The sequence below is a fragment of the Nipponia nippon genome, unplaced genomic scaffold (assembly GCF_047370975.1).
Source record: "Nipponia nippon isolate SJK-2023a ecotype South Korea unplaced genomic scaffold, ASM4737097v1 scaffold_6, whole genome shotgun sequence".
NCBI classification, from domain to species: Eukaryota; Metazoa; Chordata; class Aves; order Pelecaniformes; family Threskiornithidae; genus Nipponia; species Nipponia nippon.
In genome coordinates this window covers 27,293,194-27,319,849 of record NW_028262380.1, presented here as the reverse complement: position 1 = coordinate 27,319,849, position 26,656 = coordinate 27,293,194, and the positions used below count along the sequence as shown (strand labels likewise).

At 35.8% G+C, this 26,656-nt stretch overlaps 1 protein-coding gene across 10 annotated transcripts in view; it reads left to right on the top strand.

The window, feature by feature from the left end:
* ATP8A1 (ATPase phospholipid transporting 8A1) overlaps positions 1–25,249 on the top strand; it is a 122,345-nt gene extending 97,096 nt beyond the window's left edge. For all 10 annotated transcript variants that reach the window (XM_087735937.1, XM_087735938.1, XM_087735936.1 and 7 more), the window contains 4 exons: positions 13,246–13,334; positions 13,737–13,829; positions 20,219–20,310; positions 20,659–25,249. In XM_087735937.1, coding sequence (XP_087592063.1) covers positions 13,246–13,334; positions 13,737–13,829; positions 20,219–20,310; positions 20,659–20,756 — 372 coding nt within the window. In that variant the 3' untranslated portion in view covers positions 20,757–25,249. The remainder of the gene's footprint in view (positions 1–13,245; positions 13,335–13,736; positions 13,830–20,218; positions 20,311–20,658) is intronic.
* The last annotated feature ends 1,407 nt before the right edge of the window (positions 25,250–26,656 follow it).

The window sequence follows — 26,656 nt, the reverse complement described above, 5'->3', positions numbered from 1 at the left end:
CTAAATCAAGCCTTACAGGGGTAAAAGAGTGAGTGCCTTTAACTCCACCTCTGTGATATAATTCAGCAATTTAAAAATTCATGCAGGATGTGGGAAATTTAGGTGCATATCTCTCCCTCACTTGGAGATAATTCAGACCCACAAATCTCACCACCTACATAAGCAGTTATGGGAAAAACAGTATATAGGCATTTATATAACTACTACAATTTAATGGAAAACACAAGGAATTAACTTAAGTACTTAGACACCTAAGAAAAAAATTAATTTGAAATTATACAATTTCTTGCTGGTTCTTCTCTCTATTATAAACTCTTACCCATGTATAAATGTAGATTTTTGTATATTACCATGTTGCCTTCACTACTCAAAATTTATTATGTACATTATTCTAAATTAAAGTAGTTGAAGCTATCATACTTCAGCATTTTTCTTCATATACACTGTATTTTATAGAAGAAATAGAATGGTTTTGGAATTTGTTGGGTTTTGAGATTTTGTAAAAACTTTATACGTTGTTCTTTAAGACAGAATAACTTGTATAGTAATAAGCACAGTGGGAGCAGCAGGGTGTGTTATACTTGGTATGACATAAAGGTGGCTACTTCACTGTTGAAATAACTCAATATTTTACTTAAGACATGTTTAGTCTCTGAAGTTATTGTGAGCAAAAGATGTTTCTGAAGGGAATGTAATTCCTACAAAGTTGGAAAAACAGTTGTTCATAAAGAGATGTAGCTGTCAAAAATAAATACTCTCGGGGTTTGAATTCAACATGACACCAAAGTAGTCTGACTAACGAACCCAAATTCATTTATTTGTTGTGATAAAACTGTATCTGTACTTGAAATGGATAGTCTTATTTTGTTAGTGTGTTTGATTATGCATGTATGTGTATATAGTAGCTTTAGATGTGTGTATGTGCATGCAGTTCTTTGAGGGGGTGTTGTTGGGTGAGGTTGGTTTTGATTTTGTTTTCCTTCTAAGAATATAGTTAGAAGTCTGTAACATCAGAATAAAGTCTCCTGAACATCTCATGGACCATAAGAGCTTATTTTAAAAGCTCTGCTCTAGCTTTTTGAGCTGTACTCTGTGTAGCTAAAAGTCCTATTGACAAATACTGCGTCTCAGACTGGAAGCAGGATTTTTGTATGTTCTACTGGAAGCCCCTTCACTGACCAGATAGTCTCTGGGAGGGCAGAATTCACTGGGTTTCTCTGAAGCAAGTCCAGGCCTTCCATAAGTATTCATAGAATCATAGAATGGTTAAGGTTAGAAAAGACCCTTAAGATCATCGAGTCCAACCATTAACCTAGCACTGCCAAGTCCACCACTAAACCATGTCCTTGAGCACCACGTATACCCTTCTTTTAAATACCTCCAGGGATGGAGACTCAGCCACTTCCCTGGGCAGCCTGTTCCAATGCCTGACTATCCTTTCAGTGAAGAAGTTTTTCCTAATATCCAACCTAAACTTCCCCTGGCGCAGCTTGAGGCCGTTTCCTCTCATCCTATTGCTTGTTACTTGGGAGAAGAGACCGACTCCCACCTCGCTACAACCTCCTTTCAGGTAGTTGTAGAGAGCAATAAGGTCTCCCCTCAGCCTCCTCTTCTCCAGACTAAACAACCCCAGCTCCCTCAGCCGCTCCTCAGAAGACTTGTGCTCCAGACCCTTCACCAACTTCGGTGCCCTTCTGTGGACATGCTCCAGCACCTCGACGTCCTTGTAGTGAGGGGCCCAAAACTGAACCCAGTCCTCGAGGTGTGGCCTCACCAGTGCCGAGTACAGGGGCACTATCACCTCCGTGGTCCTGCTGGCCACACTACTCCTGATACAAGCCAGGATGCCATTGGCCTTCTTGGCCACCTGGGCACACTGCTGGCTCATGTTGAGGCGGCTGTCAACCAACACCCCCAGGTCCTTTTCCACCAGGCAGCTCTAAAAGATTCACAAATTTAACTGTGGAAAAGATTGTGGTGTGATAGAAACAAATCCATATGGACACTTCTGCTTGCCTGTGCAAATACTGCTTGTCTTATTTCTTCAAATGTGCAATTCAGACTTGAAGACTTCATCCAAGTACATTTGGCAGAAATTAAATGACCAAGTCAAAAGCTGACCTCTACTTCCGTAGCTTTTTGTCTGTTTTGCCTTGGCCTGATCTGATAAATTATGCTGAAGGGGATTTTCAGGGCTTTTTTTCCAAATGTGTTCATTAAAAATGCCCCTGTTTTAATAAACTGTAGATTTATAAGGAGATTTTACCAACTATAATCCTTATAAAGCTTAAATGTATTCTGTTTCAGCTCCTTAGAGCCAGTAACAAGAGTTCCACCTTAGCAGGTTTGTAGTCTTACGAGTCAGTATTCTTGATACAATATTCATCCAATCATTCAGTCCCAACTAGATGATATGTGTCTTCTACAAACATCTTTCTGTGGCTTCTTTTAGACAGAAAAGAACCTACTGAAACACCCTAATAAGGATTCAGTCTAACTTCTTCATATTAATGTCATGAAAACAATAAGATTCTTGATGCTTATTGCTGGTTCTATTCCAAGAAAATAAAATACTAATGCTCTTGAGGAGGAGAGAAAAAGCATATGGAGCTGATGGAAAACTTATTCATTGGATGCCAAAATATTCATCTAAATATTTTGAAACTCAGATTTTTCATCTATTCCTTTAAAATACCTATATAGCTCTGATAAATGCATTTAAACGGAGAACACTACAAGATAATGCGTCAAGAAAAAAATAGAGTTGTAATAGAAGAGTCTATTCATGCTGCAAAAACACCCTTATGTTGGAGCACTGAAGCTAGCAGCCCAAAGTTAAATCATAAGAATTATTGATTTGTGTTCATCTTCTAGTATCAAAGCGTCATCCAATAACTTACTGAACAAAGAAACAAGTATGTCACATATTTTTGCATGTTTTCCCTACTTTTTACACTATTTTTTCCCATCTGTAGAGAAGATGATTAAAATTGACTTTTACATATGTGTTTCTGTACATTAGTAATACAGAAGGAAAGATTGTAAAATGCTGTGCTCTAAAAGAAAATAGAGTGAAACGAAAAATTATGACTTTCTGACGGAGTGCCAGCAGTTTTGTTCATTATCTAAGCCACTACTCCCCTTCTTTGACATGTTACTAATACTATAATCAAGTGTATTTTTCTGTCTCTCTCTTTTGCTCTGAGTTTTCACAAAAAAGCCAAACAAGGACCCCTTTGATCCAAAATGCCCTGTTGATCTGGAATGCTGAGGCAATTCTGGCATCAAGACCTTTGTTTTCTTATCTTTCCAAGATTGCTATTCCCACTCTGGACCAACTTATCCCAACTGTACAGTACTTTTCGTCACAGTGTGGGAACTAGATGGTTCTCCATGTTACAGTACTCCTAAATCCTATAAATAGTGGTAACTAGATTGCCAAATAGGTAGTGCACCAGAAGAGTTGAAAGGTCGCTTCTGGCTCACATAAGCAGAGGTATCCTGGCACAAGTGTTCTCCTCATGTGAATAACTGGTCGTTATATAGCTGATATCTGTTAGAGATTGGTAACAGGCATCTGGGTGATAGTAGCTGAAACATGTTTAGTAAAATTCTGTCAAAACCTTAGAATCAACGTTCAAACAAGAAACCAGTTACATTTTGTCCACCTTAAAAGAGTTTCTATTCCAGTTTTTTAAAAGAAGTCCCTAATAAGGAAAACGTCATTCATTTTCCTGGATAGATGATGTTCAGATGAAAACTGTTAGTTCACCATTGTCTTTCTGCAGACACAGCCTAGAAGAAAAAATCAATGAAAAATGTGAGAAGCAGCAGCATTTATGAAGCAGAAGAAAACGGAAAAATAGGCTGTAAAATTGAAGAGCAATGTGATAAAAAAAGGGGTGATAACCTAAGTAGTTAATTCTATAGTATCCATGGCTAGTTCAGGTACTGTATTAGATAAAGTTTAAGTTATGAGCCTTTTAGTAGTCTGAAACAAGACAGGTATTTTATCATTAATTAAGCTGAAGTTATTATTTACCTTCATATTTTTTGTTTGTACTTTAGACTCACTCATTTAAAAATTTCTCTCCTTGAATTTATTCTAAGAATTAGGGACTATATTCTTCTAGTGTTAGACACAGATCCTAAAATCCTAGGAATTCAAATTTTATCTGCTTACAGCACAGTGTTAAAATACCTTTTCTACAAGGAGGCTTTTGGTAGTAGTAGCAAAACAGGATTTCTGTTGAAGGGAACTTGATGCACAATATATGAGAGAGAAACATGGAAAAAATTTCAAAAGTTTTCAGTGACTATAACAACTCTGCAGTCTCAACATGGTCTTTATTACAGTACAATGTTTATCTGCAGTAATGTTTATTCACATATTTGTCATCTTGTCAGTACTGTCTAGTGTGGAAGCATCTGAACAACCAGCTTTACAAGTTATTTTCATAATATTTTACCTGTAAAGATTGTGCTTTTCATAGAATCATAGAATCGTTAAGGTTAGAAAAGACCCTTAAGATCATCGAGTCCAACCATTTAAGTACAGATGCACAAGAAAGAAGAAAAAGTACTTCTTTGTAGGCATTTTTTGGTTAGATTTAACACTGTTATGGAGAAGTGGGTCATACCACAGGACAGCTTTTTTGACCCATTACATGAAGCAAGCTCCATTTAGTTTCAAAAAAGGTGCCACTACAGACTAGAACATTTTCATTGCAGATCCGAGTAAGTCAGCTGCATAGATCTCTTTCTCTACTACATCGATATAACTGAAGTTGATACTTTTCTGTGTATATTTCATACTAGTATAACTCCTGACTCTTTTGGGTTTGTTACTGTTGTGTGCTCTGAGTTGTTAGGCCTTTTTTTATACACCTACCTGATTAATGAGCTAGCTTAAAATTATAACACTTACTGGAATAAGAAGTATGACATTGAGATTAAAAGCAAAAGTTCACGATCTGCAGAACTTTTTAATTTATTGTGATACTGTAGGTAATGCACTGTGAAGTTCTCCAGAGCACCGTTTCTGCTCTGTCTGACCCAAGGGATCTATAAAACTACTGATGGAAATTGAAGTTAAGGAACAAGCCTGTATTTTATAGAATTTTAGATCATTTGATTGAGGTTTGCAAAATCTTTGTGAAAAACAATAATATTCCTTGTTGGATGATTTAGCTGTATCATGTAGGAAAGATGTATTAGAATATACTATATTAACAGTATTAGTTTCTTAAATATTGCTTCCCTCCGTATTATTCCACATAACCTGCTTATATGGAATTGTGCTTGTTAAAGGACTAGATATACATCCTTTAATCCCTTTACTGATTTTTTTACACACACACACACACAAAAACCTTTTTAAAAATGTAGCTGTCCAGCTATTTCAATCTCTAATGAACAGGTCTTCTCTGGGCAGATGTTTGTCTAAATTCTGATCTGAAACGGGGAATTTGTTTTAGTCTAACAGATAGCAAAATCCATATTCGGGCTGGTGTACAATCATAGAATGGTTGAGGTTGGAATGGACCTCTTGAGGTTATCTGGTCCAACACCCCTGACACATAGAGCAAGTTGCCCAGGACCATGTCTAGTTGGCATTTGTATATCACCAGGGATGGAGACTCCACAACTGCTCTGGACAACCCATGTCAGTGTTCAGTCACCCTACCAACAAAAAAGTATTTCCTGATGATCAGATGGAGCCTCCTGTTTCATTTTCTCAGTCTGTGCACATTGCCTCTTGTCCTGTCCCAGGGCACCACTGGAAATAGCCTAGCTTTGTCATCTTTTACACCCTCCCTTCAGGAATCTATCTCCATTGATAAGATTCCCCCTGAGCCTTCTCTTCTCTAGGCTAGATAGGCCCAACTCTCTCAGCCTTACCTCTTGTATGAGAGATGCTCCGGGCCCTTCATCATCTTTGTGGCCCTTTGTTGGACTCTCTCCAGTATGTCCATGTCTCTTGTACTAGGGAGCCCAGAACTGGACACTTCTGTAGGTGTGACTTCATCAGGGCTGCGTAGAGGGGACCTCCCTTAATCTCTGCTGGTAATACTTTGTCTAATGAAGCTGAAGATACCATTCATCTTCTTTGCTGCAAGGGCACATTGCTGGCTCATGTTCAACCTGTTGTTCACCAGGCCCCCCAAGTCCTTTTCTGCAAAGCTGCTTCCCAGCTGGGTGGCCCCCAGCATATATCAGTGCATGGGGTTGTTTCTCCCCAGGTGCAGGACTTTGCATTTCTTGTTCAGCTGCATGAGGTTCCTGTCAGCCCATTTCTCTAGCCGGTTGAGGTCTCTCTGGATGGCAACACAACCCTCTGGTGCATCTGCCACTTCTCCTACTTTTGTGTCATTAGCAAACTTCCTGAGGGTACGCTCTACCCCATCATCCAGATCTTTAATGAAGGCGTTAAACAGGACTGGACTGCAATATTGACCCCTGGCATATGCTGTTAGTTACTGGCCTCCAGCTAGACTTTGTGCCACTGATCGCCACCGTCTGGACCTGGCCATTCAGCCAGTTTTCAGTCTGCCTCACTCTTCATCCAGCCTGTACATCAACAGCTTCTCTATGAGGATCTTACAGCTTATGCCCTGCTGTTTTGTCCCTTCAGCTGTAGAAGATGCTATTAATGAATACTTATCTCTTGCATTTTTAAAAACAGATGAGTGTTATTTTAATAACTTTTGCAGAATACAGCATAATAAATAAATTTAAATGGTTGTATGTTTAAGAAAATTGCTATAGTACTTTTCTTCAATATTAGCAAAGGGAGTTATAACGCCCCTAAAATTTGAAAAGTAATGATTCTCTAAGTTCTTCAATGAAACAAGAGAAGTACAGTATCATGCTTTTAAGGGAACCTGTCGGATAACTCAGTTGCCAATCTGTGTTTCTAAAAATTGCCTTGAGCCCTATGTGGTAAACAAATACCGAAGTCTCTCAATTCTCACTTCATTATCACAAAACTTGTGGAAAATAGCCATTCTTCAATGGCTAATATCTGGGGTAGTTATGCTAAGTTAGCTAGTCTTTTTTTTTTTTTTTTTTTTTTTCCTGCTTCACTGCTTATTACTAATCTGGATTAAAATATTATCCAAAATTCTGGGTCTTCATTTTGGGGGGCGTAATTGGTGTAGTAAATTTTCAGCGAGAGACTATTGCTTATTTACAGAGCATGTTTGAAATACAGTTTTCCAGAACACTGAAATAATTTAACAGCAAAAGCTAGGGTCTTCCTTCATAGCCCAAAACTTTTTCAAGCCCATTCTCAGCAAAAGGCCCCTATGGGCATTTTCCCACATTTTCAGCACATTTTCATCCTCCTCCAAGTTTTTTCCCAGCTTGTCTTTTACAGAGCTGTGAGTCTTTGCAAAACAATAATCAGTAATCTGTATCTGTCTTCCCCTCTATACCTAAGTGAACCTCTTGCTTAGAGAAATAAAATGTTTCAATGTACGTTTGTGGAGAATATTGTTAATTCATAAAAGAACTCAATGATTTATTGAAGATTTTTTAAAGTGGATCAGAATTCATCCCATAACACACATCCATTTTAGTCATCTATCCTCACCTGAGAGCCTAAAATCACATTACCATTCTGATACTAACATATTTTAGCTTATTCAGTTCTTTAAAGTTTGCTTGTAGTCTTTCACTTCAGGAATCCAAAATATTTTCATAAGGGATTTTTCTTTTCCTATGTAATTCCCATTAGGTAGTTTCCATTTTGAGTCCTCAGACCTTCATGGTTTAGTTGTACTTAGTCTAGTACTAGCTATTTGTTAGCTAGAGTCTGCTATTCCCAGATATACTTCAAAGATCCTATTCCATATTCAAAAGTTACATTTCCATTCTTGTTCTTTAACTGCACGGGTACAAACAGAAATAGCAGAGCTGATCTTTGAACTACCAAATTTACGTTTTCTGCTTATGATGGTCTGTCTTGGTAGTATTACTGTTCTAATATTCTTCCTTTTTACTGGTTAGTCTTTTCCCGGTATCAGCATTTAACTGAACTCTTACCCTCAGCATATTATTGCTAATCTCCTTTATAAACAGAAGTTACAGGTTTTTTCTGTTTAAAATCTTACGAATCAAATTCAGTACACGTTCCTGTTGCAGTTACGCATACGACACTTAAAAGATTAATGATACTCAGCTGCCATTTTTTTCCATAGCAACTTTCTCTCCTGATGTGCAGTAGTGAGGAATGACTTCAGTTCCTTACAAATCCTGGTGAAACTCAAAGTTTCCTGTGCTCCTTCCCGTTACACCTATTGCAGTGCAGACAGCCCTTATCCTGGTAACGAACTCTGCCGAACCGCCAGAACTCATCTGCTCTTTGTGGCTTTACGTCTCCTTTGCCAGATGCTATTTCTTATGTCATCTTTGAATCAGCTCACATAGGTTTCCCTGTGAATCTTTTACTCCGAGGAAAAAGAGGACAGTCTGGCCTTTTCTTGCAGAATAACTAATGTTCCATGATTACAATCACAATCAAAAGTAGTGTGATAAATCTCACCTTGCCAACATTTTCTAGTTTGTCTAATTTCACATCCAGGTGGCTAATTCTCTTTAATTTTCTAAAGGTTATTTTTCAGGTCTGTTAGTTCAAGCTGTAGTGCAACCTTGTTAGTCAAGCTTTTGCTAAAAGAACCTTCTTTTCTTCCTAATTCTCGGGGAAGCTTTTTTTGTTTTGTGTCATTCTCCTTTCCAGCTGTTTGAGGAAATGTCCAGGTATTAATATTTATTGTGAAGCCTTTTTTCTTTACTCTTTTTCTGCTTTTTGTCTTTGAAAGCACTTCCATCACTGATTCTGTCTAAAGTCAACAGAGATAGCAACTGATAATTTCTCTTTATAAGAGCTATTCCTGGCACCAGGGTTTATTGCTGGTTTGTTTGTTGTTTGTTTTTTTTTTTCCAAATGTGAAATATCTATTGAGGTAACCTAGGCTTTCATAAAATGCAAGGAAGGAATTAAATGCCTGTGAACTTAATTCACAAAGCGAAAATAAGCAACCACTCTAAGCTAGTCACAAGAACATGTAATAAGGTGCAGTCTTGCATTTCATCCCTTTCTGGGGTCAAATGCCTTCCTGTGGTTAGAGATAAGTGCTAATCTGATGATTCACAAACCTGCACTACCTCCCACAGTTAGACCCTTATCACCTATATTTTTTAAAATACCCATTTATCCAATAGTTAAATACTAAAACGTTCACCCCAAATGAATGTTACCCAAAAGCCAGATTTAAGTTTCTCTGTACTTTGCAACTTTCAGGGTAATGTTTTCTGCTGAAAGGGTAATTGAACAGAGAACTGCGTCTTCTGCTGTTCCACTCTGTATGGCATAATCAAATATTTACTGGATCAGAAGAGACAATGTGCTGCCTTTTGCTCAGCCTGAATGATTAAGGTGCTCTAGGAAAAGGCAAGATGTGTGTTCCGACGGATACTTAAAATATTAAAATATTCACTGAAACAAGGGACTGAACTAAGGACACGTCTGTAGAAGAGAGACCCAAGTCTCTGTTAATTCTCTGTATTGCTCTGTGTCACCACAGAGGTACTCCTTGAAGCTTTAGGATTTATAGTGCATGTCTGTGTTTGTGAGCTTTTGTATATATATATTTATTATTTATAATATTATTTGTTATTTGTGTTTGCATAATTAAGACCATAATGTTAATCCTCCCTCTGTGGGATACAGTCCACCCTTCATAGCCGCCTGCAGTGAGGAAATCAGTGATCTTGCAATGGACTAGACAATCCTTACCTGAAGAAAATGAGGGAAAGAAGTAAAGGCATGTTCCTTAGTCTATCCTTACTCATTTTTCTTGTCTCATCTCATTAGGAGATTTGTACCAGTAGGAATTTATAGATTCTGCCTACAGTTATCTGCTTCAGTACCTCTTACTATTTGTTGTATACCAGTAAGGCTTTGTTTTGTATTTGCAGAAAATGGAAGGACTCCCGTTTTAATATACCTAATAAGCAGAATTCCTACTTAGTTCTTAATTAACAGGAACTATGAGATGTTTTTTAAACTCTAAATAGCAAAAAAAGACTACAGGCTTTACAAGAACTCACTTGTTGCAACTTCACTGCACTGGGAGGTTAATGCTGATCTGGTTTATTATTACAACAAGTACTTACTTAGGCAAACACATGCAGATAACTAAAACCAATGAAGTCGCTGTAGGTTGTTGAGAGGAGAAACTGCAGCTGGTTTGATAGTGTGAGGAGTTATTTTAATAGTTCTGTAGTTTATAAGGAGAGGACAGATACCTAGATGATACCTGAAATAGATAAACTGAAAATAGTTTTCACAAGCTTTTCTGCAGCAAGAATTTTACTGTTATTTTCATCTTTTTCTCTTCACTTTTAGAAGGCTTTTTAAAATCTGAGCTAGCTGTTTCAACAGAACATAGAATATTTTCTTCATAGTGAAGAAAAAGGGAATATTCTCTGTTCATTTTGGCCTGTAACTTCCTAACAGTACATCTTCATCAGTGCATTAAAAATGTTTTGCAGCCAGGATTTCTAATCTGCTACTGAGCCATGAAAGGGAGTAATTCTCAGCATTTTTTTCTTTTTTAAAAAATAATAACTTAAATAAAAATCTGTACAATACACTTATTAAGCGATGTTAATTCACTTTAGAAAGTCCTAATATTGAGCATGAGCTCCACAGACGACAATTTATTTATCCTCCCTGCAGGATTTGTAAGTCCTACAATAAACCAGGCTTCCCAGCTCTCATTTTGGATTACTTCTGAATTCCCCTGGGAGCCACTTTTGTGGCAGATTCCATTTGGTTTCACAAGGCCTAAAGGGGGAAAACTTGGCATAGACCACAAATCTCTCACATTAGGAACAATTTGTAAACCACGAACAGAGGCAGCCAGAGTCCGTCCCCAGAACAGGCTGCTCCTGTTAGTGCCATTGTCTGAAAAGGATTGGTTTGCCATTTCCCAGATGACCTGCCTATGTGTAGAGAGATGTGAAAAGTTAGAGACAAAAATGTTTTCTACAGAGTGAGGGGGGAGCTTTCTTGTACAGAAAGGAAGGAAATACCTCTGTGGGATTTTATTTTTTCCCCTCTTCATCCAAAAAATACAAAGAGGCCCTCTGTCTTTAATGCGAATGTCGGCTTTAAATCTTTTAGGTTTGGATTAACTCTGTAAAAGAAAAAAAATCTGACAGGCTTTCAAATATGACGCAGAAAAACTTTTTTTTTTTTCCTCAATTCATGTTGTTCATTTGTAAAGCCAAAGGCTGGATGGACTGAATAGTAGGCGCCAGTTGTTCCTTCATTCATAGTTAGCATTACAATGGTCAGAATTAACATCCTAAGACCTACATTATCACTTTTGCTGTTTCACCAGCAAACATTTAATACAGGGTGGCTAACGCGAGGACAGCTCTTTGCTGTGTTCTTATAAATTAAAAAATGTTGTTAATGATAGGAAGTAAGAGTCATAATTACTTCAAGTTGTATTTTTTATGCTTTCTCTTGTTTTTTAGGAAACTTCATCTCTCTAATTGCTACTTAATTATAAAAAGTCTTCCAAAATGTAGTTGTGATAGACGTTTCCTATTAGCTGCTGGTTTAGGAAATGAGTATTTCATCAAGTATGTCAAAAGTCGTGTTTTGCTTATAAAGTGTCTGTGCTAATACATTTTCTCCACATCCTGATATAAAATTTTCTTTTTTTTTCCTCCGGTGAAAATATGAGTTGTTTTATTTTGAACCTGTCACTGCTCAGTGTTTACACCTTTGCTGACAGCTGTTGGCAGAAATAACTACTAGAATCTCAGGGCAATATCTATGTCCTTTTAACATAGCTGTGGAAAGTTTACCAAATTGTCAGTTCAAATAGATTCTAATGGTTTCCAAAGAATCAGTGTCAGTAGGAATTTGGATATGAAAACAAGGTAAATTTAACTTTTTATCTATATGAGGAGATTTTTTTCCTGAAAATAACTCACTTTTGGTTTTAGACATGAACATATCAAGTATAATTCTAAAATGTTCATGTGTACACATTCAGAAATTAGACTCTAGCTAGTGCAAGCTACCTGTGTTTGTCTGCTAACTAATATTAGTAAAATTTCAGCTTGTTTATTTTAGTTACATACTAAGGTTTAACCTTTGAAAGGAGTTAGTCTCCAAGTAATGAAGCAAAGGATTTGAAAGGGTATCGTCGCGTAGCGATGTTACTTTCAATCTCTGTGCAATCTAATTACATTACAAAGGTATTTTTAATACTGACTGCAAAACAATCTTTCAGTAATATGCTTCATTAAGTATATATCATACTCCTTGCATCCATAATATTATTGATGTAGATACTTGGGCATGAATTATAAGGGTAGATTAAAGGGGTTTTTTTCCTTTAATGTCCATACATTATGATGTTTGTTTTGGCTTTTTAGTGTGTTTTAGTTTTTAGTATGTATACAGACCAAGTTGAGTTATGAACAGAGTAAATTCCTACGTATTAATATAAAGCAGTGTATAAAAAAGCAAACACACAGCTAAAAGCAATGATCTGGTTTGCAAATATTTCACTGTGCTTTAATGTGTTAGATATTAATTTAACAATATGTTGCATACTTCCATAATTATATAATTAGTTGTTTTCTTAGTTCTCATTTTTAAGCATTTTGTTGATCAGGAGTCTGTGGTAGTGTGGGAACTGTGATACAGTGAGTTCTGTTGGAGATAACTTTGATCCAAGTTACATTGCAAAATGATTGTAACGGTGTCCAGTATCCATATCAAGGGTCAGGAACCATTATATCCTGTTAGGGTTGATTGCAAATAAGAAATTGTTCTCATAACGTATTGACAAACGTGCAGGGGGGAGGGGGGGGATGGATTTTCAATAAATCTGGTTTTAATGGAAATGTCTACAATCAGCATAGTGATGTAGAGCAGGGTTGTGGAGGGGTAGATTCCCCCTCTCTCAAAGAGCTAAGCGGTGTGATCTTTCTACCAGCTTCTTAACATGAATTAGTGCTTACTACCTACTGGATTTCTATAGCGACTCAGGGGACTTTAGAAAGGAGTTAAAGTTTTATTTCACATTAGAGAGACTAGAATCGTTCATTTAAATTTGCTTTTGATACCCTCAAACCAAGTAATTGATACTTCTAAGGATTTTTTCCCAGTTCTTGTCATGACATCATCACATTTTGTGCTTTTTTCCCCTCCAGGCAGCTATGATGTTCAGCTCTGGAGTGTTTTGGATGGGACTTCTATGTATTCCTATGACAGCTTTACTTTTTGACGTAGTATACAAAGTGTGAGTACAGAAATGCCGAGGTTTACAGGAGAAAGTACTGACTTTTAAATGTGTGTTCTAATTACTAATATAAGAAAAGCAAATTAATATGAACTCTGGTGATTATATAAAATCATTTTTTACCCTGTTTGTTTTTGACAAACTTTATTACAAGTGTTACTAGTATTTTAAATGTTTCAATAATGGCAATGTCTTTTTTATACATATTTGTTGTTTTAATTTGCAAGAACAGCTGATAAAATATATTATTTAGACTTGCTTTTTAATATTTCTTCTTGTAAAGTTTAATTTTAAGTCATCTGGGAATGGATTTGTAAATTGAATGTTTATGTAAGTGTTAAAACAATCTGTTCTTTTATTTTCAAGAAGAGTAAATCTGGCAGTATTTTGTATTACTTACAGAGTAAAGAGAGCTACTTTTAAGACACTGGTAGATGAAGTTCAGGAGCTGGAAGCAAAGTCTGAGGATCCTGGGGCAGTTGTGCATGGCAAGAGGTACTGTAAAAATCTGTAGATCATTGTCTTTAAAAAAAAAAAAAAAAGCTAAATCTTTTCAGCCTTATACCTGTATTAACGATAAAAGGTTATTTTTCAAAATCAATACAAACAAAAGGCATCTGTAAAGAGGTTTCAGGTCTACTGAGCCCGTATGTTTTTTATATGCTTAGATGTAGGTTTTTACGAAAGGCTTAATTGATGTGTTTCTTTGTAGCTGACTGTTATGTCTCGAATTATTATGTATAGAACAAACTTGAGGGACGATTTTAATTCTGCCACTTTTGTCTGTGTTAACAATTAATACAAAGTGAGTTTGAACCTGCATCATTCACTAATTTAGTTATAAATTGGGCCTAAGCACAATAAAAAAAATTAAAATAAATTTTTAAAACATGCTTGGTAGCATACGGGAAAACAGCAAAATCTGTCTAGGATTTTCTGAAATTGAATAGAACAAGCTGGCTTTGTATCTAATGCCAGTCCAGAGCAAACAAATTTGGCTAACCTGTACAAGGTAAGAAATAATTTTAACTTAAGACTCCACAAGAATTCCCTTGTTACATCCTTCTTCATGAGTCAGGCAGGTAATTTGAACAGGGAGAAGGTAAAACTGAACAATTGGACAATTTCTTCATTTTCATGAGTTTTGTGAAGTCTAAAAAAAAGCTGAAATTGTTGATACTTGATTTTCCTGTCCTTTCTTTCTTTTGGACTGCTGGTCTTTTAGTATCTTCATGGCAAAAGGCTTAGCCTAGAAGGCTTTTTTCCTGCCAAGGTATGCATGGAAAGAGACCAGAAAAAACACAAACAGCCACTTCTTCTATTGTAGGTTTGATTTTCAAGAAGCACCTTTTGTTCATAAAGATACTTAAGTTCCCTTTCTCCTTCAATCTTACTGTATCCCTCCTCCAGTTCTGTGGGAATCAGCTTACTAGAATTTACCAGGTTGAGACCAAATTACATTGGATACCAAGGTGATGACCACCATTTCTAATGGGTTGAATATCCAGCTTGTGTGTTTGCTCCTACTTTTCCTTTCTTTTCCTAGAAATTATTTTCACAAGAATGTTTTGTCTCTAGTGGAGTTCATCTTCCCTGGTACCATAGACAAATACCTGGGGAGGTACCGTGAGGCCTGGAAGCTCATCCCACCACCTGTGGAACACCTAGTCTAGTGTGGTGGGCTACGTAAGAGCACATACCTGCATAGTGTCTCCCAGCAGGCTCTATATGCTGTCTTTGTGGCAGCAGCTTCATATTGGAAGTACTGCAAAATCCCCTAGTTGATGAGGATTCCTGCATCAAGCATACTTTTCCTTCGTCACTACAAGACCCAAGTAGTGCTTGCAAGAGTGAGTTCTCTTACCTTTAAAGGTGATCTAAATTGATTGTTATGGATGCCTCTCTCCAGTGGCAGTGCTCATTCAGGCAGCTTCAGGGCAAGATATTCCTCCAAATCAACCAACTCATATATTGATGTGCTGAGCTTTGAGACAGAAGCAATCTATGCTGTGTGCTCTTTTGTAAAGAGCAGAAGCTGTAAAAGAATGAATTACAGAAAAGAAAGCAGACATTAGTACTAGACAGTGCTAAAAGGGGAACATCTTGTGGATGCAGAAGAAAGTAAGGTAACGTGCCTTTTTAGTGTTCCATACTTGCATTCCCAAGACTTCTCTTGTATTCCCAAATTCAGCTACTTTGACTTCATTTGTCTAGGCAGTATGCTCTTCCTTCATCCTACAGGATGTCTTCCACGTCCCTTTTTGTTTAAGTAAGAGGAACTTAGTGTTTTCACCACTAGTTTTATAAGCATCTTTTTATCCCACAATTAAGTAGTTAGGAGGGCTTCATGAAGGTTGTTTAGTTACCTGCCAGAATGTCTTTCTTAGATCCATTCCTTCTCCACAATGTTATTTTTAGACCTGTATTCTCTGAAGTATACAAGCATCCACCTAACATGCGAATCGATGTTATACATCTTAATATCTCTTAAGGATTTATTCCTTCTGTGATTTTTTAAATTACATCTTAATTCAGGAAATAGAGCCAAAACTTCACCCTTTATGGAGAAAGTATTCTTTGTTAAAGAAATGGTCTGATGAACTGACTGACTTGCATCTTCAGAAATGTGATTCAACTATTGTAAACATTTTTGAGTCTCCTAAGTTGCAGAAGCCTGGATTAACTAGTTACCAGTGCAGAGTTAGTTAAATTGGTAAGGAATGTCCTCTACATCTGATTTAAATATGTACATGAGGCTTTTTTATTCTTGAGTTGTAGTGCTTTTCATGCAAGAACAAATAGTTATTTTTGACAAACTTACTGGGTATTCTTCAGCACCAAATAATATTTTTCTAGTGTGCATACCTCTGGAAGTACCTTTTTATGTTTTAGCGGAAGAAGGGATTTGTTCTTATGAAATGCCAAAATAACCTAAGAAGATATAAATCACTGTTTGATTAAGAAGTAACTGGGAAATAGTGAGAAAAATAACTCGGGAAGTTTTCCACTCTGTCCATTCCCATCTTAAAAATACTACAACACAAAACAGCTTCCACAGATAACAGGTCAGGATTCTACTATTGGCTAGATGCTGTAATGAGACAGTATCTGAATGTTTACTTAGAAGTATATTAGTGTTAATTTTTATGGCTGTTTTTTCAGCTAGAATATATTTGTTGCAGATTTTTAGAACTGTGACCTGATACTGCGTGCATTTAAATACAACTAAGATTGTAAGGCTTTACTTTTTGATGTTTTCCTATCAGTCTTAGGATGGGAATTTTCTATTTAAATTCTGAATTTGTGCTTTCAGCTGTTTTCTTAGAATTAGGATAAAAACTGGCATTTAAATTGAAAGAATTTACAATATCGTTCTTCAAAGATCTTTATTGTATTTTAGCATATGCTTTAAAAGTAGGACATGCTAATATAGTCTTAAAATCTGTCATCCCTTGTACTTTTCCAGTACTGATTTGAAAAGGTTTTTAAACTGTTAACATTGAAGGCTCAGGAAGAGCGTTCCTATTGTATCTTGGTGTTTCAGTGTGTGTGTTAAGGTGTGTAATCAGATTTTTTACCCAAAACTGTCCAAAAATACTTTATTCTGTTCTTCTGTAGGCAACACCTTGAAATTGGTTTTGTCACATGTATTTGTCAGTTAAGTAAGCACATATATTGACCAAGAAGGTGCGAATTTTGTGTGGTCACTTTTCCAACAGCAAGTAAACTTTCATGTCAGAATACTATTGACTTGAGAGTGCCTTGATAGCATAAATAATAGAGCACCTTCAGTGGATTAACAAATTTGTGCCACAGAAAGTATGACTTGTATCATTAGAGCCATTGTAAATGAAATGCTACAAAACCATTTCTACTTAAAATTGAAATGACTAAGGCAAAAGGATACATTTTGTATATAAACCATTGTTCAAAAACAATTTTTCTGATACCTTGTATATTATGCTTAAGCAGAAACAACAATATTAATACCTAGTACAAAAATATTTTTACTGAGTTGAATACTACATAGACTTAACAATAACATGAATAACAGCCCAAACTTGTGGAAACGTCTTTAGAGATATATACTGCAAATTCTGCTTCATAGAATCATTGTTTTTTATTCAGTCCACTTGCAAATTATTTTTAGACCAGCTAAGGAATATACAGAGTAGTAATTTTTTTTTCTATAAGTGAGATTAATTACCTGTAAATGTATACATTACATGTTCAACAATAGTTAATATTCTGCTTGTCCATGTAGGTACGCATAATGAGCATAGGCATTTAGTTGCTGTGGTTTATCATTGGTTAATTATGAAACCATGCTTTCTTGACTTCACAAGTAGATTTTTAAATATGCTTTTGAATGGCAACAAGGTGATTCATAATACTTATTTTCTGCAGTATTTCTTCAAGTATAGAAATAGAGCAGAATTAAATACCCGAATAGCTGGAAGCACTCTTCATTTTCCAAATGTATTTCCTACTTTATTTGTATTTTCTGTACCAGCAATCAGATCTGTGCAGTGAAAACTTAATTATACATGAACTAAGAAATGTGCATACTTCATGTTCTTGTAAAACTTAAGACAGTATTTTCAGTGCTTAGCATTTAAGCAATCTGAACATTTCATTCTGGAACACAAGCAAAGAATAATGACAGTACCAAAAATGCTAGAATAGGCCTGCTATGTTTTTAATAAAATAGTTTTTTATTAGAAAATTACACCTGTCAAAACCAAAAATTTCATAAAAATTTGCTGATTTCAACTCACATTAAGAAGGGTTTCTCAGATGTATTGCAAAGGAGATACAGCTGATAGCTGTATCTAAGTATTTGTATGGTCTTCCACCTCTTTCACCTCCCATCTTACATGAAAATATTTATTTATTCACTCTATGTATACTTGTGGTTTAAACTTCAGTCCCTAATTTTTTATTAATCTTGTCATTGTAACAGTTTGTAGCTCTGAACTAAAAAACAAGGCTCCTACACAGCATAGAGGAGCAATTAGGATGAAAAAAATTTAAAAAAATTAAAAACAAAACCCAAGCAAACAAACAAAAAAATCCCCAAAGAGCCAGTGTATGAAAACACTGAGAGTAAGGTGTGTCTCAGTACTCCAGCCTCTCCATTCTTGGTTCAGTCAGCAGATGCCAGCTGCTTTCCTGGAATTGGTACGTAATTCCTTTTTTACAAGGAAGTCTCATTCCATCTTTTCATTCAAAACATGGCCACAGAAGCAGTTTCCCTTGCCTGTCCTCTTACCCTGTAGATTTTGCAGTTAGCATTCCTCTATGGATGTGGGAATAATAGGTTTATTTCCCTGTTCCAGCTTAGAACCACCACACTGGAGGGGAACAGGAAGGGGAGATAGACCATTAGTCTCTCCAGTTTAAAACAATGGTTCACCTTCATATATAAGAAGTATATAGTCACTGAAGAAAGAATTAGCATTTCTAATCTAATGGTTTGAATATTAATCTAGTAAGGGAAGCAATCTAGTTCCATTCTTTGCACCACTTAGTCTGGTAGGTAGTCTGGGAAGGTTAAGTCTGTTGAGCTAATTGACAATAATATTAAAAAGTAATTTGACTGATCAAAACTCAGTAACGTAAGTATGTGAAATCTGTTATACTTGGTACGTCCTTACACAAGAGACAACTTTGATAATCTAGGAAAACTATAATAAAATCAAATCACTATATACTCAGAATAAACATAAGATACTTTTTTTTTTTTTAAGTGAACTAATTTTTAGACCACTTCACATGGGGAGGGGCTGGATTTTTCAGCATTGAAAATGTTTAAATGATAAGTTGGTATTTCTCTGAAACACAAGCTCTAATTCACAGTGAATACCAAATTTAGAGGAAGAAATTGAAGGTTTTGTGTGAATTTTTTAAATGTAGTTCCTTGCACATCTTTAATATGTTATCAAAATTGTCAGATGTTGAAAGCTTTCTGAGCTATAGCTAGTCCATCTGTTACTTATTTAGTAATGTAGGATCCTATCTGAGAGAACTTTAAATGTAAGAAAGATGTACGGTAAGGAAACCTGATACCTTCACTGCTCCATTCCTTACAGTTTGCAGCATTCAGCTGGTGCTTGAGTCTCGGTTTAAAAAACTGTTCAATACTCCTTCAGTTTTCTAGTTGGGCTGAAATGGAGAGTCACTTGGATCACATTAAAGCTCAATAAACATATAACACAACAGACTCAGTATTGCTGAGAAGGAAGGAGATGGGCTGAAGTGACCAACCTCCAGTAGTAATAGTAGTCTGTAATTTGGGTATGATCTCCAGAAAAACTTCTAGAGTTTTACAGGGAATACACCTTGCTAGAACAGTTTTCATGGAAGCAAGATGTTTCTCTACATGCAGCTGATGGCCACAAATATGACTTTTCCTCCATCTTCTTTTGCCATCCATTTGGGGTACTGTGTCAGTAGAAGCTAAGAGCACTACTTCCTTACGTAAGAAAAAGACAGACTGTAATTCGGCCTGGCACTAATCAGGCCATGCTACGTCAAGGAAGCCAGTGCCTTCCCTTCACACTGCATGTTTCTAAAGGAGTCACGCTCAAATGTTTACAATATTATTCATTTATTTGTATTATCAGCGCACAACAGTGCTTCAAACAGCTGTTTTGCCTGTATTGTGACAAGTAAAAACATTACCGGGGATCTGGGCTTCATAGTCTGCCCTTTTACACACTTTTAATTATCTCCTTAATAATTAGTTCAGGCACAATTAAAAAAGAAAAAGGAGAATGGAGACTTCTCATTTAATAATTAATTCCCATTTAACAGACTCAGAGACAAAGGGATACTGTACTTAGTAAGTAGATATTTTTCACACGTGTCCACTTTCTTTCTAGCTTAACTGAAAGAGCCCAACTACTGAAGAATGTTTTTAAGAAGAACCATGTGAACTTGTATCGCTCTGACTCTCTGCAGCAAAACTTGCTTCGTAAGTGTTCACTGACAAATAAAAATTAATATCCATTAATAATATAGAAGTAAAATTCTACCTTTCACTGCATTTGTTTATAGTAAAGATGCAGTATCCTAAACCCAGTAGACCATGTTCTTTGCCTGTTGGTAGGTTTCTCTTCATTTCTAAGATACTGCACAAAGTTATTTCTGCTACTTTATAATTGCAAAATTATGTAAGAAACAGCATGGGTTTTCTACCTACTAATTGCTAAAAAGAGGTTTATTTCCCTCTACTGACCTTTGTTAAGTTGTTTTTATTAAAGCTTTAACAAAAAAAATCTGATCAAAACTTAATTGGTTTCTATTTTGGTTATACCTGCAGATGGCTACGCCTTCTCTCAAGATGAAAATGGAATAGTTTCCCAGTCTGAAGTAATAAGAGCTTACGATACCACAAAACAAAGGCCTGAGGAATGGTGAAGGAACACTGCTCAATATTTAGGCCTTAGTAGTTACTTTTGTGAGACAGACTACTAGATCTTTGCTGGGAGCTGCGACCATGGCCCAGTTATCAGAGATTTAAAGAGCTATGATGGTCTTGTTCCATAAAGTTTGGATTTGTGTATTCAGTAGACATAAGCACTGTGCAACTATACTGTAACACACCATCTCTAAATTTTTTGACAAGTATTTGCTTAGCCTTTGTAAACAGATTGGAATTTACCTTGTATCTTGCCAGCTTGCTTATTTTACAATGAAGTTGAATCAACACTGGTCATATACTGGGAAGGCAATGGTCAGATCGCTAAACATACTTTACATTGACAGACCATTAGCATCTGTGAAGGTTTTTAAGTGTTAATATATTTAAATACAGTTGATAACAAGCCTTTGATTTCAACAAGTGCTAAAAAAAAATAGTATCTTAATGGTGTTAATTCACCTTCTTTGAGAAAGACTTTGAGTCAAGATGTTTATAGATGTTTGTGTCAAACTAACGTAAAAACGTTTGCCAAAGAAGTTCCATAAATGTTTTCTGTTGTTAGAAATAATTTGAAAGGAAATTAACTCCAGTCCTGATTTCAGAACTGCATGCTTGAGTCTCCGCACTTGAGGAGAAAGATTTACAGTACAGCAGGTCTAATTTGAGTGGCCTTTATGGCATTTGCTTTCAAAACTGCAAGTGTTTGCACCTTTGGCCTTATACAAGCTTTTCCCTTATATTAATTTAGTATTGCACATGTTGAAAATGGCTGCCACCTTGTAAAATTGAGTACACATATTATTCTGTTCAATTTTTTAAGAATTGCTCTGCCTTACTTCCCTTTAGCAAACTAATTATGTTTGCGATGCTTAGTAGTATTAGCTTATGCTGTAGGTTTGAAAGAAAGTTTGTTTTAATGTCTTTTTTAAAATTAATTAAATTTTCAACATTTTTATACTAAAATTATTTGAAATGCATACATTGAAATAGAGAGCAAAGCATGCCCTTCGCTAGTCTGTGGTATGTACTGTTTTGTTTGCGCTAAAGCCACTTCCTGTAAAGGTGTGAAATATGTTGCAGCAGTCTCTTTACAACTTACTGGTCAGGCAGAAGACCTATATACTCTCACCTTTAATTAAAAATGGAGAGGAAGCGACTGCAGAAAAAGATACACACCTGCTTTAAGGGAAAAAAAAAAAGGAGGCAGGTGTTAAATGAGAAGATTGTGATAACTTTTTTAAGTAGTTATATTTGGTATTTCTCAGCTTACCACCCAACAACCATCAGGTTTCAAGCTAAGAAAAGCTACTTTAACTCCAGAATTTAGTTAAATCTTGCAGTTTTTTAGTCCATGTTTAATTCTGAGTTTAAAAGCCACCATAATTACATTTAAAATAAATTTTTCTATAGTGGCAGTTGGTTTTGTTTTTAATTAAATTTCTGCGCGTTACTTAGAAATGATCTTTTTTTTTTCTTTGAATGGAGATCAACTAGATGGAAAAGCAGAACAATGACATCCCCAATGATCTGTTAAATTAAGAATTTCCTCTTTGCTCTCCAAATCATCCACTTTCAACTTAAAAGTAACAAGTCATCCAATCCCATCTTCTCTGCCCTCCTTCATTTGTCATATACTTACTAAAGGTGACTTCACCTCCTTGCCTTTCATCTAACTAAACACTTTATTGCACTATCCAAGTTCCTTATGCTCCATTCTAAGAGAAACTTACAAATACACATGGAAAGCCCAACAAAAGGACTATATGAAAGTACATATTTAGGAAGGCGTATCAATGGGAAGGCAGTCTGCATTTCATATGCATGTTATGCAATGTCTTCCTCTCACTTTCTCGGAGTGATCTTTAAACAGAAAACAGAAGACACAGGGACAAAGGAAACGTATCCCACTAGAAACAGTACTGCCAGTCAGTCATGCAGACAAGAACTGCCTTCAGAAAAGCCATTTCAGGCATAGATAAATAGATGGATCAATATGGGAGGGCCAAATCACTTGACCTAAGGCAAGAAAAAATTTGGGGGCATGCCCCTTTCCTAAAATGGGGGTCCCTATTTTCTGTCATCCAAGGGACAATGACCAACTTCAAAACATTTCTGAAATTAACCATGACACTGTTGCTCCTTTATAATCTTTCAGTGTACTTAACTCATATAAAACTACTCAATCCATGCATATTCTTTTTATGGGTAAATTTTTAATTATTATTGGTGGGTTTCTGTTCTAAATGGTTTAACTGCTGATTTTGCAGATGGGATGCGAGGACTAGAATGCATTGTAAAGTATTTACAATGTGAAATTACATGATCTCTTATTCTTCCCATGAAATAAAATTCTGTCCCATCATTGTAATACAGTTTGTGGAAAATAACACGCAGCATATCCCCAGTTTAACTAGCTTAAGGAAGAAAGCAACTGAAACAGCTCTAAGATCCTAAATTTAGACTGTAATTTAAGGTTGTTAAGATAGTCTTATCACAGCGTTTCATCCTTACATCTTTACAGAATTTGAAGTAGTATTTCACAAAGTGCATTTTTCATTTTTGTTGCTTCTGATGGGTTTTTCTCCTGTCTCTGTACTTTTTCTACACACTGTATGTTATTTATTGTCTGGTAATTAGTGGTTGGAAGATATTGCTTCTTGGAAATAGTAAAAAAGACAATGTGGCAATTCTAACTATGTTTTTTGATTGCTCATGCAATTCCATTTTAAAATATAAGATCATCTTAGCTATGTGTGCCCACTTTTAAATCAGGTGAAGTATACGATATGCACTTTATTTTCATGTTGAGTACACAGTAATATAAGCTATTACCATCCTGTTAGTACATCCTATCTTTGTTAAAATAAGGGGATTGTGCAGATGTTTATTTAAAGAAAAAATAGTTTAGGCAAAAATGCTCGTAACAATGCCTCTGTTCTTATTGTTTGAAAATTCAAATTTGTATTAAATATAGAACTCACATGGACTTTTCCATCTGTTTCATATGCACTGCATAATAATTACAAGTTAGTATTAAAAATTTCAATCAAAAAGTTGAACCAGTGCCACTTAGAAATCGGATATCTTATATAAATACTGTTGCTTGATTATTTTTAAATATATACATATATATATATAAATGATTCAAAAGAGTAAGTAACAGGAAACAAATTTTAACAAACCTATTGATAATTTGTATTTGGAATTTTTTCTTGCCATTTCCTAATTTTACACTTATTTTTGCAAAGCATTTTCAACAGATTTATACTTAGTCATCATTCTATTTGTATAAAATGATAAATAAAATATTTTGAAACACTAAGAGATAGCTGAAAATTCCTGTATATCCACATAAATCCATAAAATTCACTGTGTTACAAAGATGTGCGTTAAGTGTCTTGAGACTTCTTTTGTTACATTTAAACCCATCTTGAATGATGAGTAACTTGGAATACGTGTTAAATTTAAGGAGAGAAGTTATTTCCCTTTTTTCTTACGTATTGTGTAAAAGCACTTGTAGTTCTGATGAATTTGTCATTCTGTCTGCATGAGGCAATATTTCTAAGTGTTCTGAGGCAATGCATGGTGGTTGCTGTTCCCTGTTTTTTAATGCCTTCGTTGAAAGTCTGCTCATAATATATTGAGAAGCTAGCGCTATGTAGGCAAATGAGTTTGTCAATTCAACTTTCTTGGTACTGGATGTTTTCACTGGTAACAAAACTCAACAGATGAGTTTCTCCTTGCCCTCCTCTGCCCTCACTCCCCCAGTTTCCTCGCTGTTAACCAATAGATCTTTATTAAACAAAGGAATATTTTAGCATCCCAAACCTGGTTCCTGCTTATGCAAACCGTTACTCACATAGGCTTCAACTGGACTGTTTGTGAGTATACGGACTACTCATCTGAGTAATGATGTGCAAAGCTGGGCACTTTGGAGGGCTGATACTTTAACTTAAATGAAAGCATTTCCATATAGAGGGTGATTTGTAATTGCAAAGCTGTGACCAGAACAAGTTTTTTTTTTAAATCATATTTTATGGTGTTTCTTTATTGTAGAATAGAAGCCATAAATGCATTAATATTGTTTTTCTACTTCAACTTAATTTTTCATTAAGATTTTCAGTGTTTGATATGTATGAACCGCTGCAGAAAGCGGTCGGTCTGTAATAGCAAAATTTGCATTCAAGGTAATAAAGTGAGGTTTTACAGCTCCACTAAGCCATTACTGCTGAAACTGTTGTGGAAATTATGAAGCTGCATGAATGAAGACTTTTTGACTCGGTGTTTATGGTAGTTTCTCAGGTTTAGTTTTAACTGGATGTTAAATGCACTGTGTTTTATAAATAGTTAGTCTCTTTTAGTAACACATTCAGTTCTATGCAGTGTTACATGTCATTTGGCATTTGGTGAATGTGCATGTTTTGAACTGCAAATTTTAAATGTTTTGTCTTTTAATTGTTAAAAAATGAATAAACTTTGCCATTAAATGAAGAAACTTTGTTGAATTGATTGGTTGCAATTGCTAGGGATTACTTTCAAAGGAAAGCGTATATCCCATCACTCTTGGTTCTGAATTCTTTAAAATTAGACATATCAGAAATAGCATTTCACAAATACTAAAGAATTCTTATGTTATTGAGGTAAACTGAAAAAGTAGAAAATGGTTTTAAGGTTTTTTTTAAACACCTATTTTGAGATGTCTATTTCAGTTCTCATGTGAAGTCCAGAAAGAGTTTCCAAAAAAAAAAAAAAGAACAAAATTTATAAAAAAAAAAAGAAAAAAAAGGGGGGGGGGGAGCATGGGAGTCTGCAATGTAGTGATCTGCAGCAGAGCCCTAACATACTTCTGGTGGTGATACAGTATTTTGAAAGAGAAGCATGCAGTACAAGACTGGTAGGGCAAGAATAAGGAAACATCTCATTTTTCAGAAGACAGTGATAAATACTGTATCCTCTGGCTGTGGTAGTAGCAGGTTTTTCTTTCCCCTAACAGTGCCCACCCACTGAGTAAAAATCAATGTATCCAAACCTAAACTGTTTTGGTTGTAGATATGCGGTTGATTCTTTATATACACTAGGCAACTAATTTATTTTGTGGATTTTGTGTTCTGTCAAGGCAGTTTGGATAATAGATGCACCTTTCACGCTGTTAGTTTCATGATACCCAGTCTTCAATGGTAGAGCTGGTTTAAGGAGATTCCACCTCATGGTGTGTCACCACCTCTATTACACTGGCAGTCATGAGGCCACTGAAATTATTCAGGTTATAATCCAGTTTATAATGATCCAGGCTCCCTTGCAAATCCTTTCCCTCCTTTCTTACAGCAAATGTTATTTTTAAACTAAATGATTTCACTAACCTGCTTTACACCACAGCCCCCTGAATTTGCACAAGTCGTAGATGGAGAGAATAAAAAGAAGGGAAAGGCATTTCTTATTCTGCCTTTGCTAATGAAGACAGCGTAGCATGGAATTACAGCCTCAATGCAATTGTGAATCAAAAACTGTTCACGTGAGTATTGTGGGGCAGCAGGTCCCTCAAAGGCAGAAGCTGTGTTCAGAGGATTTCAACTCCACACAGCGCATCGCAGTATGCAGAAAAGCAGCGCCAAAAATTGACTCCATATCCTTAATGTTACTGTCAAGCTTTAACTGAACAGTAGTGACAAAGTAACTTTGAAATTGCCACTTTTTTTTTTAAATTTCAATGGGATTAGTATTACAAATAATCCATGATCTTACATAACTATATACCGTACCGCTTACCTAGTTTCAAATAAAATCCTTCAGACATTCTTGCAAGTATGTGTAAAGTTTTTCCTAGCACTGAAGACTTTTGATCCATTTTGGAGATACACACTGAAACCCAAAGTGTAGAAACACAAAACAAATGGCT